The sequence below is a fragment of the Trichosurus vulpecula genome, chromosome 6, assembly GCF_011100635.1.
Source record: "Trichosurus vulpecula isolate mTriVul1 chromosome 6, mTriVul1.pri, whole genome shotgun sequence".
Lineage (NCBI taxonomy): Eukaryota > Metazoa > Chordata > Mammalia > Diprotodontia > Phalangeridae > Trichosurus > Trichosurus vulpecula.
In genome coordinates, this window is record NC_050578.1 from 208,762,953 (window position 1) to 208,778,836 (window position 15,884).

At 42.8% G+C, this 15,884-nt stretch overlaps 1 protein-coding gene across 1 annotated transcript in view; it reads right to left on the reverse strand.

Annotated features, from left to right (window-relative positions):
• HGFAC (HGF activator) overlaps positions 1–15,884 on the reverse strand; it is a 60,035-nt gene that overhangs the window by 16,190 nt on the left and 27,961 nt on the right. Inside the window, exons 6-9 of the mRNA XM_036764014.1 lie at positions 14,434–14,565; positions 10,649–10,759; positions 3,515–3,689; positions 777–862 (exon numbers count right to left, since the gene is read on the reverse strand). Of these exons, the coding sequence (XP_036619909.1) occupies positions 777–862; positions 3,515–3,689; positions 10,649–10,759; positions 14,434–14,565 (504 nt within the window). The remainder of the gene's footprint in view (positions 1–776; positions 863–3,514; positions 3,690–10,648; positions 10,760–14,433; positions 14,566–15,884) is intronic.

The window sequence follows — 15,884 nt, forward strand, 5'->3', positions numbered from 1 at the left end:
TTGTCATGGATTCTGTAGGTGGGACTCCTACTTTGGATGTGGGCTGGGCTGGATGGCCTTTTAGGCTCCTCCCATCTTTGTGGTTCTATGATCCAGAATGAGGAAACTGAGGCCCAAAGAGAGCAAATAATTTATCCATGCTCAAACATTTTATTAGGTAGCAGAGCTGGACTTGAACCCAGGTCTTTTGAGTTTGAGTTTAAGGTTCTTTCTATTGCTTTTGCCCCTCCATGCATAACCCACCCCCCCTCCCCACCCCCACTCCTGCCACCTTCACAGGGCCAAATGAAAAAAAAAGAAAGACAAAGTTACATGTGAGTCACAAATAGGGATGTGTTAGAGCCAATTGTTAAATTTTCACCATGAGCATTCACACCTCAAAAATCCACAAGGACAACAAATCAGGGTTTAATTTATTATTTTTTTAACTGTCTGGACTTGAGAATGTTTTGGAGAAAATGTTCACAATGCAGATTAAAATTAAAAGTATGTCCTGCCTTTTTGGAGAGCCTATTGTTAAACATTTACTATCATACCTCTAGCTATAAAGCAGGGTAAGCATACTAAAGGGTGTTATTCCTATTTCCTAGCACCGTCCTCAGTGAGAACACCAGCAGTGGGATCCAAAATATCCTACATCAGCTTCTGAGAATGCACCTTATTGCAAAACTGTTTGGTTTTATTTTTTCTTTGTGGGGTTGGATGACAGTGTGTTTCATGCCCATGAGCTAAAACAACCGTAGTTCTCCCCATCACCTGGCTCAAAGCCTACCTACCGCAGGCTGAGATGTTGCAGTATTCCCAGGACAGAGTGTTGTCCTTCATGATGTAACACCACGGCTTCTCATCGCTGTCGGGATTTCTGACACAACAGAAATAATTCAGTGAGGCTGTGGAAACCCAGGCTCTTCATCCCCTTAGCCCTCCCATCCCTAAAGAATAGGATCAGAGGACCTAAGGGTTAGAGTTAAACTCCCCCTGTAACATCAAGGAGAATTAGCCATGAGAACGAGGGGCCCTGAAAAGGCCAGTTTTGCAGTTTTTTAACCCCTACATTTTCTATTCAAATGATGAATCATAGAATATTATAGCCTAGAAAACTTGGTAGTTTTTTTTTAATATTCTGATAACTATATTTCAATATAATTGGCTTCCTTTGTATACCTAATATTTTTATTTTATGTATTTAAAAACATACTGAGAATGGTTCCATAGGCTTCACTGGACTGCCCCAGAGGTGCAGGATACACAACAGGGTCAAGAGCCTTAGAAGACAATGTTAGAACACAAAAAAATTCAAATGCCCAGAAGTCAGAAAGACCCTAGGACCGAAAGAAAAAGAGTTCTGGAAATGGAAAGGACCTTAGAATCTAGGATGTCAGAGTGGCAGGGACCTTAGAGAGCATTTAGTCTAACACTTCCATTTTACAGACAAGAAAACTGAGTTCCAGGAGGAAGAAGTCATTTGTTCAAGATCATACCATGAGTTGAGATCAGAGCCAGGATGAGAATAGCAGTGTGCTTCTTGACAGGCAGCCTAACCTTGCTTGGTCTGTGGAGTGGTCTCACTGACTCTTAGAAAGATTACCACAGGGGGCAGCTAGGTGGTGCAGTGAGTAGAGCACTGGCCCTAGAGTCAGGAGGACCTGAGTTCAAATCCAAACTCAGACACTTAACACACTTACTAGCTGTGTGACCCTAGGCAAGTCACTTAACCCCCAATTGCCCTGCCTTCCCCCCTCCAAAAAGATTTTTTAAAAAAAGAAAAAGATTACCACAATATGATGTTGGTTTGGATTTTCCAGTTGACCTCTGCAACAGATGTTCTGCCCAGACCACCACGAATGACAAAGAACCTGGAGCTTTCAGAGGTCCAGGGAACCAGTAGGGCCGGTAAAGTTTAACAATTGGGTTTAAGTGACTTGCCCCGGGTCACACAGCTATGTTGGATTCAAATTCAGGTCCTCCTGACTCCAGGGCCAGAACTCTATCCACTGTGCCACATAGCTGCCCCCTTGGTAAGCGCTCTTCTTGACTGAATCAATCAATCGTGGGTGTGGGGGGTGTGTGTGGGGGAGGGGTGGGTAGGTACGTGTAAAATCAATCATAACGTGTGAATGGGTCTTGCACATCTTCTAAATCAATAGAAGATATTGTGTGAGAGACTTGGTCACATCCTGGGGAACATATAAAATGTAGAGTTCAGAACTTGTAGTTCTGTACTATCTAGGAACTAAAGAGGGATTCCAAGGGACTGGAAAGAGGAATGAAAGAGTGGGGTCAATCTGGAAAGAATCCATAAAGACTCAGCAGCCCACGGGCAACCAGGGATAAGAGAAAGAAAGCGGAAGACTGGGCTATGGTAAACCAAAGTGAGACCAAGGAAGGTCCTCAATCTTATAGGCTGAGGAAAGGGAAGTAGGAGGAGCAGAAGATTCAGGTTAATGCCTAATTATCCACAGACCCTGTAAGATAATCTTTTACTCAAATAATTATACTTAATAATTATGTATACCCGAATTCATAACCCAAATGTTTGCAGCAACCTGAATCTTCTCTCAACTACAAGGAGGCAGGGGGTAACTAAAAACAAATATAAATGTAAATTAAGACAGAGAGCTAAACTTCTTTCTAAATGTTAGCAGGGCTTGGTAGCTGGAGAGCTTGAAATGATTGTGATTGTACTCATATCTTTTCAACTAAAATAAATATCCTACAAGCCACAAGGGGAGAGGGGGGTACTAGTAAACCTTAGAAACCATTATCTTACCCTTAGACTTAAAATGAGCTAATAACAAGGTGTTACATTTTCTTTAAGGACTTCACTTCATATTCTCTCAACATCTCCTCCATTGCCTTGCCAGCTCCCCTAGCTGATAGACAAAAATATTTTCCAGACCCTTTCTGGTTCTGGACTAATGAAATCTGCCATTGTTCCTAGATGGGGTGTGTCAATCTACTCCCCTGTCACCTTGTTCACCATTTGAATTGTCCAGGGTCATATGACTAAAAGAGTCAGAACCAGAATATGAACCCTGGTCTCCTGATTCTAGTCTTATACTCTTTCCAAGACCCCATGCTACCTGGGGCACCTAGGTGGTGCTGTGAGTAGAGCACCAGCCCTGAAGTCAAGAGGACCAGAGTTCAAATCTGGCCTCAGACGCTTGACACACTTACTAGCTGTGTGACCTTGGGCAGGTCACTTAACCCCAATTGCTCTGCCTTCCCCCCTGCAAAAAAAAAGACCCCATGCTATCACACACATAACAGCTCACACTTGGATATCACCAAGGAGTTGGTAGTACAAATATGATTATCTTTAGTTTACAGGTGAGAAAATTGAAATGAGAGATTATACCAGCAGAAGGTGTCTGCATGACCCATGATATAGGTTCTCCCTCCCCAAATGTCATTGGCTTTTCTATTTGCAGAGGGTCTGCTCGCTCCTGTGATGAGAGCAGGAAAGACCTTGAAGAGTTTTGGCATATGAGAACAGGCTTAGGTGAATACTCACCTGCAGTAGGAGTGAGGGCCCAGACCCAGGTGTACGGCCTTCTCTACACTGTCCACATGGAGCTCCTGATACAGCAAGTCTGAATTCCAGGGCAAACAGCTCTGGCCCGAGATGGTCCTCTTGGCAATGCCCCGATATTCTGTGCCATTACCTAAGTAACAGGTCTGCCTAGGAACTGAGGACAGGAAATAACCTGTTGAGCACTGGCCAACGTGGAATCTGCCCTCCATCTCATATTCCAGGCTTGAGAAGGGTATTAAGGTGGTTTCCCAATTCCTCTTCCCAATTAACCTATCAAAATGAGCCTGGTAATTCAAGCTGAGAGTCTAACTGAACCAAAACCTGTCTCTGGAGACTGTGAGCTCTTTGAGGGCAGGGATCCTCAGCAGCCTTTTTATATCCCCCAATTCTGAGCACAATAGTAAGTACTTAATAAATATTTATCAACTGACTGACCTTGCACTTTAGTGACCTTCCTTCATAGAAGCAGAGAAAGTCAGGAAGGGCCCTTGGAACATAGAACCTAGAATGTTAGAGCTGGAACCAACCTTGGCAATTAGAGTGCCAGCATTGAAAGGGACTTTAGAACAAAGAACACAGAACATCAGAGCTGGAAGAAATATCTGCCCAGACACACAGAATATCCAAAATGGAAAAGACCTCAGAGATCATTCCATCCCATCTGCAGCCCCAAAAGATTCCATTTTTGATATCTTCTACAAGTTATCACCCAATGTTTGTTTGAAGGAGGAAGATCCCATTACTTCCTGAGGCAGCCCCGCTCCGTTTCCAGATATTTCTAATTAATATGAAGTTTTCCCTTGCACTGAACCTACCACATAACTCCCTGCACCCAATCTTGTACTTATGCGGTTGTTTTTTGGAACCCAAATGTAGAATGTTATGTCTGACCCTATTAAATTCCATCTTACTGGGTTCCACTCTTTTTCTAGCTAACCAAAGGGTGTTTATTTGGGATCTTGTCATCCAATGTGTTAGCAATTCCTCCCAGCTGGGTGTAAGCTACAAAAATGATAAGTCTACTACCTCTGATGCCTTCATTTAGCTCACTGCTAGAAGGGTTGAATAACTGACAGTGAAAGACAGATCCTCGAGGCACCACACTGGAGACCTCCAAGCTAACATTGACTTATTCATGACTACTCTTTGTAAATAATCACTTAACCGGTTCTTCATCTATCTGAACTGTCGCCTGGCTCACCTCACTCCATTTTGTTCTCCAGGGCAGCATGGGAGATTCTGTCAAAAGCTTTGCTGAGAACCAGGATTATACACACTTGTATTGAAATCATATAAGAAAGGAAGGAAAGAAAAAAGGAAAGAAGGAAAGAAGAAAGAAAAAAGGAAGGAAGGAAGGAAGGCAGGAAGGAAGGAAGGAAAGAAGAAAAGAAGGAAAGAAGAAAGAAAAAAGGAAGGAAGGAAGGAAGGAAGGAGGGAGGGAGGGAGGAAATACAGAGATTAATAGAACTTTATATAATAGAACAGCAATATTTTTTGCTTGTTTGTTGCCTGCTAACTCATTTGGCTCTACCTTGTTAAATAATGAGGTTTATGCAATAATTTACTCTTCATTTTGCATGTCTATTTGATTATTGTTGTTCATTATTGAATTTATAATTAAAAAAAACTTTTATTGCTTTACTAAAACTTAATAAGCTATGTCTATAGTATTCACTTATCAGCCAGTCTGTAACCCTATCAAAAACTCAATGATGTTGATATGGCATGGCCTGTTCCTTATGAACCCATGCTGGTTCTTAGTGATCAGCATTTCCCTTTGTAAAATACTCACAAATTATATTCCTTTAATTATATATTCATGAATTTTGCCAGCAATCAAAGTTGATCATAGAATATAGAATGACAGAATTGAAGTAGACCTTAGAGGTCTTATATTTTTCTTTCATTTTTCAGATAAGAAAACCAAAACTCAGGGGTGGAGCCAAGATGGCAGCTGGAAAGCAGGGACAAAGCTCTCCCCCAGGATCCTCCAAACACCTATAAAAAATGGCTCTGAACAAATTCTAGAACTGAAGAACCCACGAAAAGGAAGAGGGGAAGCAGGGCTCCAGCCCAGGACAACCTGGATGGTCGCGGGGTAAGGTCTAACCCACAGAGGTAGGAGCAGAGCAGAGCCCAGCATGGGATGCCCCCAGACCAACCAGGCCGGGAGCCAGGTGGAACAGGCCCTAGCGCCCTGAATCAGTGAGCTGTGGCAGTTACCAGACTTCTCAACCCACAAACACCAAAGACAACAGAGAAGGTTAGTGGGAAAAGCTGCTGGGACAAAGTGAAAGGAGTCTGCTGTTTGGCCACTGCCCTGGGGGCAGCAGAGGTGGTGCAGCTCTGAGGCTGCTTCCAGAGCTACAGCTGCAGTTGCTTCTGGCCCCAGGCCCACCTGGTGGGAGGAATTAAGTGGCAGATGTGAGCAGGAGTGCAGAGCCAGCTTAGATCTGAGTCTGGTCTGGGTTGGCAGTTCTTGGGGGAGGAGTAGTGCTTGCTGTGTAGAAATACCTCTGAAAACAACAGCACAGCCCCTCAAGCTTGGGACAAAGTACTCTCTACTCTACAAGCCGTCATACCCCAACGAAAAACTCAAGGGTAACGTAAGTTGGCTGGAAACATGGCCAGGCAGTGAAAATGGACTCAGATTCAGACTCAGACTTTGGAATCTTTCTTTGGTGACAAAGAAGACCAAAACATACAGCCAGAAGAAGTCAACAAAGTCAAAGAGCCTACATCAAAAGCCTCCAAGAAAAACGTGAACTGGTCTCAGGCCATGCAAGAGCTCAAAAAGGATTTGGAAAAGCAAGTTAGAGAAGTAGAGGAAAAATTGGGAAGAGAAATGAGAAGGATGCGAGGAAACCATGAAAAACAAGTCAATGACTGGCTAAAGGAGACCCAAAAAAATACTGAAGAAAATAACACTGTAAAAAATAGACTAACTTAAATGGCAAAAGATCTCCAAAAAGCCAATGAGGAGAAGAATGCCTTGAAAGGCAGAATTAGCCAAATGGAAAAGGAGGTCCAAAAGACCACTGAAGAAAATACTACCTTAAAAATTAGATTGGAGCAAGTGGAAACTAGTGTCTTTATGAGAAATCAAGATATAAAACAGAACAAAAGGAATGAAAAAATGGAAGACAAGGTGAAATATCTCATTGGAAAAACCACTGACCTGGAAAATAGATCCAGAAGAGATAATTTAAAAATTATTGGACTACCTGAAAGTCATGATCAAAAAAAAGAGCCTAGATATCATCTTTCAAGAAATTATCAAGGACAACTGCCCTGATATTATAGAGCCACAGGGCAAAATAGAAATTGAAAGAATCCACCGATCGCCTCCTCAAATAGATCCCAAAAAGAAAACTCCTAGGAATATTGTCACCAAATTCCAGAGCTCCCAAATCAAGGAGCAAATACTGCAAGCAGCCAGAAAGAAACAATTTGAGTATTGTGGAAACACAATCAGGATAACACAAGATCTAGCAGCTTCTACATTAAGGGATTGAAGGGCTTGGAATACAATATTCCAGAGGTCAATGGAGCTACGATTAAAATCACCTACCTAGGATTAAAATCACCTAGAATCACCTACCCAGCAAAACTGAGTATCATGCTCCAAAGCAAAATATGGATTTTCAATAAAATAGAGGACTTGCAAGATTTCTCAGCAAAAAGACCAGAGCTGAATAGAAATTTTGACTTTCAAACACAAGAATCAAAAGAAGCATGGAAAGGTAAACAAGAAAGAGAAATCATAAGGGACTTACTAAAGTTGAACTATTTTGTTTACATTCCTACATGGAAAGATGATGTGTATAATTCATGAGACCTCAGTATTAGGGTAGCTGAAGGGAATATATATATATATACATGTAAACAGAGGGCACAGGGTGAGTTGAGTATGAAGGGATGATATCTAAAAAAAATATCAAATTAAGGGATGAGAGAAGAATATATTGAGACAGGGAGAAAGGAAGAGATAGAATGGGGTAATTTATCTCACAAAAAAGTGGCAAGAAAAAGCAATCGGATTTGACCTGAAGAGGGAATAACATACACACTCAATTGGGTATCTTACCCCACAGGAAAGAAGGAGGAAGTTGATAAAAAGGGGGGGACAATAGAAGAGAGGGAAGATGGAGGAAGAGGTAATCAAAAGCAAACACTTTCGAAAAGGGACAGGGTCAAGGGAGAAAATTGAATAAAGGGGGATAGGATAGGAAGGAGCAAAATATAGTTAGTCTTTCACAACATAAGTATTGTGGAAGGGTTTGCATAATGATACACATGTGGCCTATGTTGAATTGCTTGTCTTCTTGGGGAGGGTGGGTGAGGAGGGAGGACGGGAGAGAATTTGGAACTCAAAGTTTTAAAAGCAGATGTTCAAAAAAAAAGTTTTTACATGCAACTAGGAAATAAGGTATATAGGCAATGGGGCATAGAATTCTATCTTGCCCTACAAGAAAGTAAGGGAAAAGGGGATGGGGGGGAAGTAGGGTGACAGAAGGGAGGGCTGACTGGAGAACAGGGCAATCAGAATATATGCCATCTTGGAGCAGGGGGAGGGTAGAAATGGGGAGAAAATTTGTAATTCGAACTCTTATGAAAATCAATGCTGAAAACTAAAAATATTAAATAAATAAATAATAAAGAAAATTTAAAAAAAAAAGAAAACTGAAACTCAGCTGTTGGTCCAGCTACTAATATTATTTGTGTTGCTCCATAGACATCTGAGCCCATGAGTATTACTTCTATCTTTTCCCCACTATGAATTACTGAACAGCCCTGGATAGTAATTCTTCACATGTGATACCTGCAACCTTCCGGGGCATCTGCATTTTAGAGATTATATCTCAGATGTTGTCTCATTCTCAAGGTTATATAGAAAGTTAGCAGAACAAGGACGAGAATCCAGGTCTCCTGAGTCCCCATCCAGGCTCATCCTACCTCCTGTCCCTTCATTTGACTGAGTAACACGATCACACTTACACTGACCCTTCTCCAAACTCAGATGGCTTTCGTAGTCTGTTTCCAACACTCTACCATCTTGTTATACACAGGTCTATTTTGTACTGTTCTCTTGGTATTTCCTGTGTTCAAGTCCTGTCTCTCCAGTTGACCTCTGAGCTCCCCTTGGGCAGGCGCTCTGTGTTACATATCTGTCTATAGTCTAAAAATCAGGGTACATGGGGTCCAGTTCAGGCTTTGTTTCTAAATTACTTATTATTTATATCATAATATATTATTGTTATTATTATATTGAGCTTATTTATAGGTTCCTAGAACCTGAGCTTGAAGGAGTCTCAGCGAGATCCAGTCCCTCATTTTACAGATGAGAAAGCTGATGCCCAGGGAAGTTTGGTTCCTTGTTCAAGGTCACACAGACAGTCAGCACCAGAGGTGAGATTTGAACCCAGGTCATCTAACTATAGAGTCCTGGCTCTTTCCACTGTCCCACACTCCTTTCTGTACCTTATTTTGTTGCTCTGTAAAAGGAAGAAGGTAGACTAGCTATTCTTAGAGGTCCTTTCCAATGCTAACCTTCTATATTTTCTAGATTCTTTTCAGCTCTAGCACTTTGTTAAGGAGCTGTCATGAAGGTGGGGTGACTGGGCTTTTTTCTGGGGTGCTCAAATGACAGGGCACTTTCATTCCTTCAGTGGTATAGAAACGACTAATCTTAGCACCTCAGTAGCAAAAATAATTAACTATAATAGGAAGCTACCAAATGGTTATCACCCTTCCTCTTGGCAGCCATACCCCAGGTGAGCTTCTTCTTGGCTCGGCCTTCCCCTACTCCTCATAATGTCCTTGGGGCTCTGTCAGACTCAGTTGTACCAAGGCATTCACTTTTTACTGCTTGCTCTAGGCACCATAACCATAGTTACAACTCTAATGAGTTTTAAAGTCTCTTCCAGTTCCAACTGTCTCTGTTCTATAGTTCTATAGATATTCTATGTTCCATGTTCCGAGGTCCCTCTCAGTTCTGATAGCCTCTGTTCTACATTGTAAGTTCCCTTTTAGCTCTGACATTCTGTGTTCTATGGTCCCTTTCAGCTCTAATGTCCTATGTTCTAAGTCCACTTCCAGCTCCGATATTCTATGTTCCACATTCCAAGGTCCCTCTAAGCTCTGACAGCCTATGTTCTATGTTCCAACTTCATTTCTGGCTCTGATGTTCTGTTTCCTTGTTCCTAATGTCCTGTGTTCTAAGTCCACTTCCAGCTCTGATGTTCTATCTTCCATGTTCCAAGGTCCCTCTCAGTTCTGATAGCCTATGTTCTATGTTCTAAGTTCCCTTCAGGTTCTGATGTTCTATGTTTTCTGGTCCCTTTCAGCTCTAATGTCCTGTGTTCTAAGTCCACTTCTAGCTCTGATATTCTATGTTCCATGTTCCAAGGTCCCTCTCAGCTCTGATAGCCTATGTTCTATGTTGGAAGTTCACTTCTAGTTCTGATATTCTATGTTTTCTGGTCCCTTTTAGCTAACGCCCTATGTTCTAAAGCTTCTTCCAGGTCTGACATTCCATGTTTTGCGTTCTAAGGTACTAGCCAACTCTAATATCCTGTGTTCTAAAGTCACTAACCCTAACCCTAACCCTCCTGGCTTATAGAGAATGTCTCTTTGAAACAGCAACCCTGAGGGTCTTCCCCCTCCCAGCTTGATTTTTTCTTCTTTTTTCTAATTAAAGGGACCATTGCCTGACTCACTTCTTAAAGAGGCCTATTCACTTAATGGGCATTACCTCACTCTAAATGAGAACCTGAAAAGGCCTTAGCCTAAAAGGGCTCTCTCATTGCATCCTGGGTCATTTCCAGTCATCCTGATGAATATCTGGTCACTGGACCCAGACGGCTCTGGAGGAAAAAGTGAGGCTGGTGACCTTGCACAGCCCTCCTTCGCTCAAATCAAAGTCAACTGCAAGTCATGTTATCATTTCTCTGATACCATGGTCCTCTTTGAAAACAAAGGACAAAACACAACAGGGCTGACATTCTATGTTCTATAGTCTGTTCCATCTCAATGTTCTAATGTAGACATTCATTAACGATATTAAAGATAATGTCTAATATAGACAATTCTTTGGCTGGCATGTTGACTTACCAATGTTGCAGTATTTCCCTACATAGGGCCCTTGACAAGCACAGATGGTCTTCCCCGTGGAGACAATCATTCTACAGACACTGTCATGGAGGCACGGGTTATTCACACAGGCTGCAGGTGAGAGTGGGTGGAAGATACATCATACAGAGCAGGAACCACCTGAACTCCCCCAGGATTCCTTTCTTTCCCCTATTCTGGGGCTCTTGAGGGCTTCAGGCTGGACCCCCTGCTAGGAGCCTCTCTTACCTCCCTCCTACTGTCCTGTTCCTGTTTTCTCCACCCTCACCTGTGCTCCACTTCCCTGGCTTGTATGGGCACTGCTCCCAGCCCTCCTACACACAAACAGATGTCTGTTAGAATCCTTCCATTTCTTCCATGCCCACTTCAGGTGTCACCTGCCTGATGCCTTCCCTAATCCCTCAGCTCAAAGTGATCCCTCCCTCCCTCCCTCAAATCTCTTCTACTAGTCTGTGTAAACTCTGCCGCTGAATATGTATCATATTGTAACAGAGATTATATTTATTTCCGTATATATCTTTCTAGTAGATAATGAACCCCTTGAAGGCAGGAACTATGCCATTTTTTCATTTGTGTATCCCTAGCACTGAGCATAGTCCCTTAATAAATATTTCTTGAATGAAAGACCCACAAAGAGACAATCCACTTCATTGGAAAAGCATTACCTACATGACATGATCTGAGGTGTGTGGAGAAGGCTCCCCTTCCTAAACATGCTTCTCTCATCAGCCTGGAAGAAGGCCTGAAATTCTACCATTACAGCTTCATTCTTTGGGGTTCAGCATTGTCCTCTCCAGACATCTCTTGTCCCAACCCCTCCCTTGACCACAGAAAACCATTCTCCGTCCCTGACGTGTTACTATGAATTAGTTTACCAGATTGTTTAGATCAGAGTATCAGGGGTAATATTTGTGGCAGAAAGGGGAAAAGATGGGATTATTTTGAGATACAAGGAACTTGAAAGCTGAGTCCCAACATGATAGAGGCAAAGGAGCATTGTCTTTAGAGTGAGAAGCTATGGGTTGATGTCCCAGCCCTTGTCACCAGCTGCATGATTTTAGGTAAACCACCTTTCCTTCTGGGCCTCAATGTTCTTCTCTGCAAAATGGAGGCAATAATCCCTGTACTGTCGAGGTAGCAGATGTTGCAATGATGACGCTTAGTTCCCTGTATGCTTCGGTAGAATGAAGAAGAGTGGGACCCGGAGGGACACCAGGGCAGTCAGGGCCTCCCGCCACAATCAGCACTAGACTTATAACAATCTGCCCATGCCGTAAGGTACCAGTCTCTGGGGAAGCTTAAGCTGCACCTCATTCCAACACTCAGAGTTGCAAAGAGAGACAAGATCATGCACAGACAGGGCACAGAGTTCTAGAACTCTGGGGAACAGGTGTTCTCAGGGACCTAAGAGTCAGTATCCCATCGCCCTGTTCGCCCGTGCGGATGTGACTGCAAGAATCACTTAAAGTTTACATGGTATTTTCTAATCTCCAAGTAGAGGTGACAGCTGCATCTATCCTGCTCCCTTTCATGGGGAAGTGGGAAGTCCAGGAGAACGCAGTAAATTTCCAGGACTCCTCTTATTCCTGACCCCCAGTGTGGCTGAAAGGAGAAAGAGACACACAGAGAGAAACATAGAAGGAGTCTAAAGAGTTTTCTGTCTCTGGGAGGGACTGGGACCCTGGTGACTGATTAGGATATAAAATCAATATTAATTAGGAGTGCAGACAGACCAGACAGAGACCAAGCTGTGGTTTATGCTAAAAGAAAGTAGATGAGAAAGGAAGTGGAATAGAGGTCACGGGTCTTCCCAGTCTTCTACGGCCATCCCAGCCCTTGTCATTTGCATAGAAAACTAGACCGTTGTAAGGGAAAATAAAAGCATTTTTCTTACCACAGTTTCACCCAGTTCCTTTTCCATTTAAGGAAATTGAGTCCTGGAGATATTTGCCACAGCCAGTGGAATGAGAACTAAAAGCTAGAGTGAATTTCTGTTATCTTTTCTTGTATCCCTAGGACTGGGCACAGTGCCTGGCACATAGTGAGTGATGTTTAATAAGTGTGCATTGACTGACTGATAGATGTTATAGCTGAACTGAGGACTCAGGATAGGAAAAGGGTACATAACTCAAAAAAGAGTTCCAAAAGTCTGAGCATTTTCTATTTTCTGTGAGCATCCTGCCAGAGAAAGCTACAGTTCTCCCCTTTAGGAGACATGTTTACTAATCACAAAATTCCCCAGTGGATGGAGGACAAAGTGTTGATGATCCTGCAGATGGTGGTACCTGGGCTGGAGGTCAGAGCTGAGCTGGAGCCCTTCCCTACAGGCAGGAAAGGAGCTTACTAATCACAACACATCCTAATGGATGGAGGGTGATGGCTGAAAGATTGTGCTGCAAAATCTATAGCTTTCCCTTGAAGGAAATCATTGCTTACATCCCTTTCCATCAGCAGCTTTGCTTGGTTTGGACACCCCACAGAACATGATAGTCCCTAGCGGCCAGCCCTCCCATTTTCTAGTTCATCCATGGGATTGTAACCTCCTTGAGGAAAGGGACTGTCTTCTTTTTATTTGTATCCCTGGTGCTTAGGACAGTACCTGGCACATAGTCGGTGCTTACTAAATGTTTATTGAATTTAATTGAATGAATCAAATCCCTTGTGTTGGACAGGGCATTTGTTGACTCTGAAGCTAGCTGGGTATCTTTACAGTGTATCAAATGGAACAGAGATGTGATGCCCAGCAAGGAAGAGTTGCCACATAAAGTCTGTCAGGGAGCAGCAGAGAAGGGACATCTGACTGGAAGCGGGCACAGCAGAAAGTAGTATCTGAGGCATAAATCATTCCTCCCCATGTGTGCCTTGGTCCCACATGTCCTTCACATGTGTATGCACCATGCATCACCCCATGCCTGTCCACACTTATTAATTGTGCATGTATTTGTGGGATAGAGGGATCAAAGGTTTATAGTGGAAATGTTCTGCTATTTTATTGCCGTATTGTTTTACTAAATTCCTTTACTTTGAATTAATTGTATCCCTATGCTGGCTAGTAAAAGTAAGCACATTAATAGGGGCTCTTGAGACATTGTTTGGAGATGATTCTGACTCACAAAATATCTAGAATCCTGGGTAGTTTCCTGGAGGTCCCTGTGAAGTGGAGGGGACAACATGATAATGGTTCCATTTTTTATTACCCTTCTATTTTATCCAATTAAGCTGTTTACTGGCATAATGATGCTTAAGTAGAAGCGTTTGATTCACAGATTTCTGTGAGTGGAAGGAAGAGATTTGTCAATAAGTAAAGGCAGTGCCAAGAGACCAGTAGAGGCTCACACTTCTATAGCCAGGATTCAAGTCTAAGTCCTGGACTCCAGATCTAGGGCTCTTTTCCAGGAGATGAAATATAAGGAGAGTCAGTAGGCGAGTGGCAACCAGCATAAATCTGGTTCACGCTGGCACCATTGGAAGATCAGGCAGCTAGGTGTGCATTCCCACAGTGCCACCTAGTGGCTGCATTCTAAAGTCCTCTCTAATCTAGTCTGTCAACTGTATCTAAAGTCAATTAACTCCATCTCTGGCATTCTATGCTTTATTTTCTGAAGTCCTTTGTGGTTCTAACATTTCGTGGTATTTCCCACTCTTTTTGTGTCTCTGTCCCATTTGGCTCACCTCTTCATCATTTGTCCCTTAGCAACAGCTCCCTCCCTTCCATTTTGCTCAGTTGCCAAAGGGTGGGGAGCGGGGACAGGGAAAATTCAGGCTACCTGTGAATCGGATCTTCTCACAGTTAATGTGACCCCTGGAGCAATTGCACCATTCTACGACCCCTTCATGGATTCGAGCCCAACTTTCATCTATGTCGAAGTACTCATAACGGGTTTCATCAAAGCATTTCTCTGTTCAGTAGGAAGAAAACATAGAAATTATGAGCAAAAATAAACCAGATCCTGTCCTAATAGCATCTACCTTTGTTCTTCCTCTCACTAGGCTCCCATCCCAGACAAAGCAGAAGCTAATAGGAACTAATCACATCAGTGAGAACAGAACTGAAGGACAATAAAGACAAATTAGTCCAGCAGTCAGGTTCCGTGGTAACAATTGATTCCTCTTGGTCAAAATCAGGACTTAGCGCTGCAAGGGACTTCTGAGCTGACCTAGTCCAAATCTCTTATCTTAGAGATGAGGAACTTGACACCCAGAAAGGCTCTATTTGAACTCAGATCCTCCTGAGTCCAAACCCAGGACTCCATCCACTCCACCGCTAGCTTCCTCTAGGTGCAGGTTTCAGTGTTGTTAATGGAACAAGTACTGGACTCAGAGAGGCTAGCTGGATTCCGCCCACTGCAGCTGTGTGACCTTCATCTTTCTGTGCCCTGTTACCTCATCTGTTAGACGGGGCTTGTGATATGTATACAGCTCACTTTGCAGGGTTGTTATGAGGAAAGTCCAAGCGCTATAAAAAATGTGAGTTATTATTATTAACAACAACAAAAATAAATGTACATCAGAAAGCGCTGCATTGGAAAGAAGAAGCAGGCATCCGCCTCTATCCTGTGATTTTAGGGAGTCCCAAAGAGGTTTCTATATAGGACCTGAGTGTACTTTTTAAAGGTCTGATAATAACAATCGATATCAGTTATGTAGCTCTTTAAGGCTGGCAGAATGTTTTACAAATATTACCTCACTTGGTCTTCACAATAACCCTAGGGGGAGAAGCTACTAGTACCCCCATTTTGCAGATGGAAAACCTGGGGCTGAGAGGGTTACGGCACTAAGTGCCTGCGGCAGGGTGCAAACTCAGGTACTCCCGGGTCCCGCAATGCTCTAACCACTACATCATCCAACTAACCAAAATGTTATTTATTTTAAGAGTTGGCACAAATGTGAAGATGTCACAATTATCTGAAGGCACTAGATTGATCTTTCACCAAAGCATCTCCTGTTTGAACCAAAGAGCCAACGTTGCGTAGTGGATAGGAAACCTGGCCAGAGGGTTAGACTCCTTTCTCTGCTCTAGGCATCACTTTAAGACTATAAATGGCCAAGTCCCAGAGGTACAAGTGTATTCATCAGAGTAGGAGAGCCCTCGCAAATGTAGTTACAGGTAGAGCCCAAAAAATACAAAACCCAAAACTAAAACAAAAATATATGAGGAAATAGCTAATAAGTATAACAGGCTCTCAAACCCAGGTCTCTTGTTTTCCAACCCAGTGCT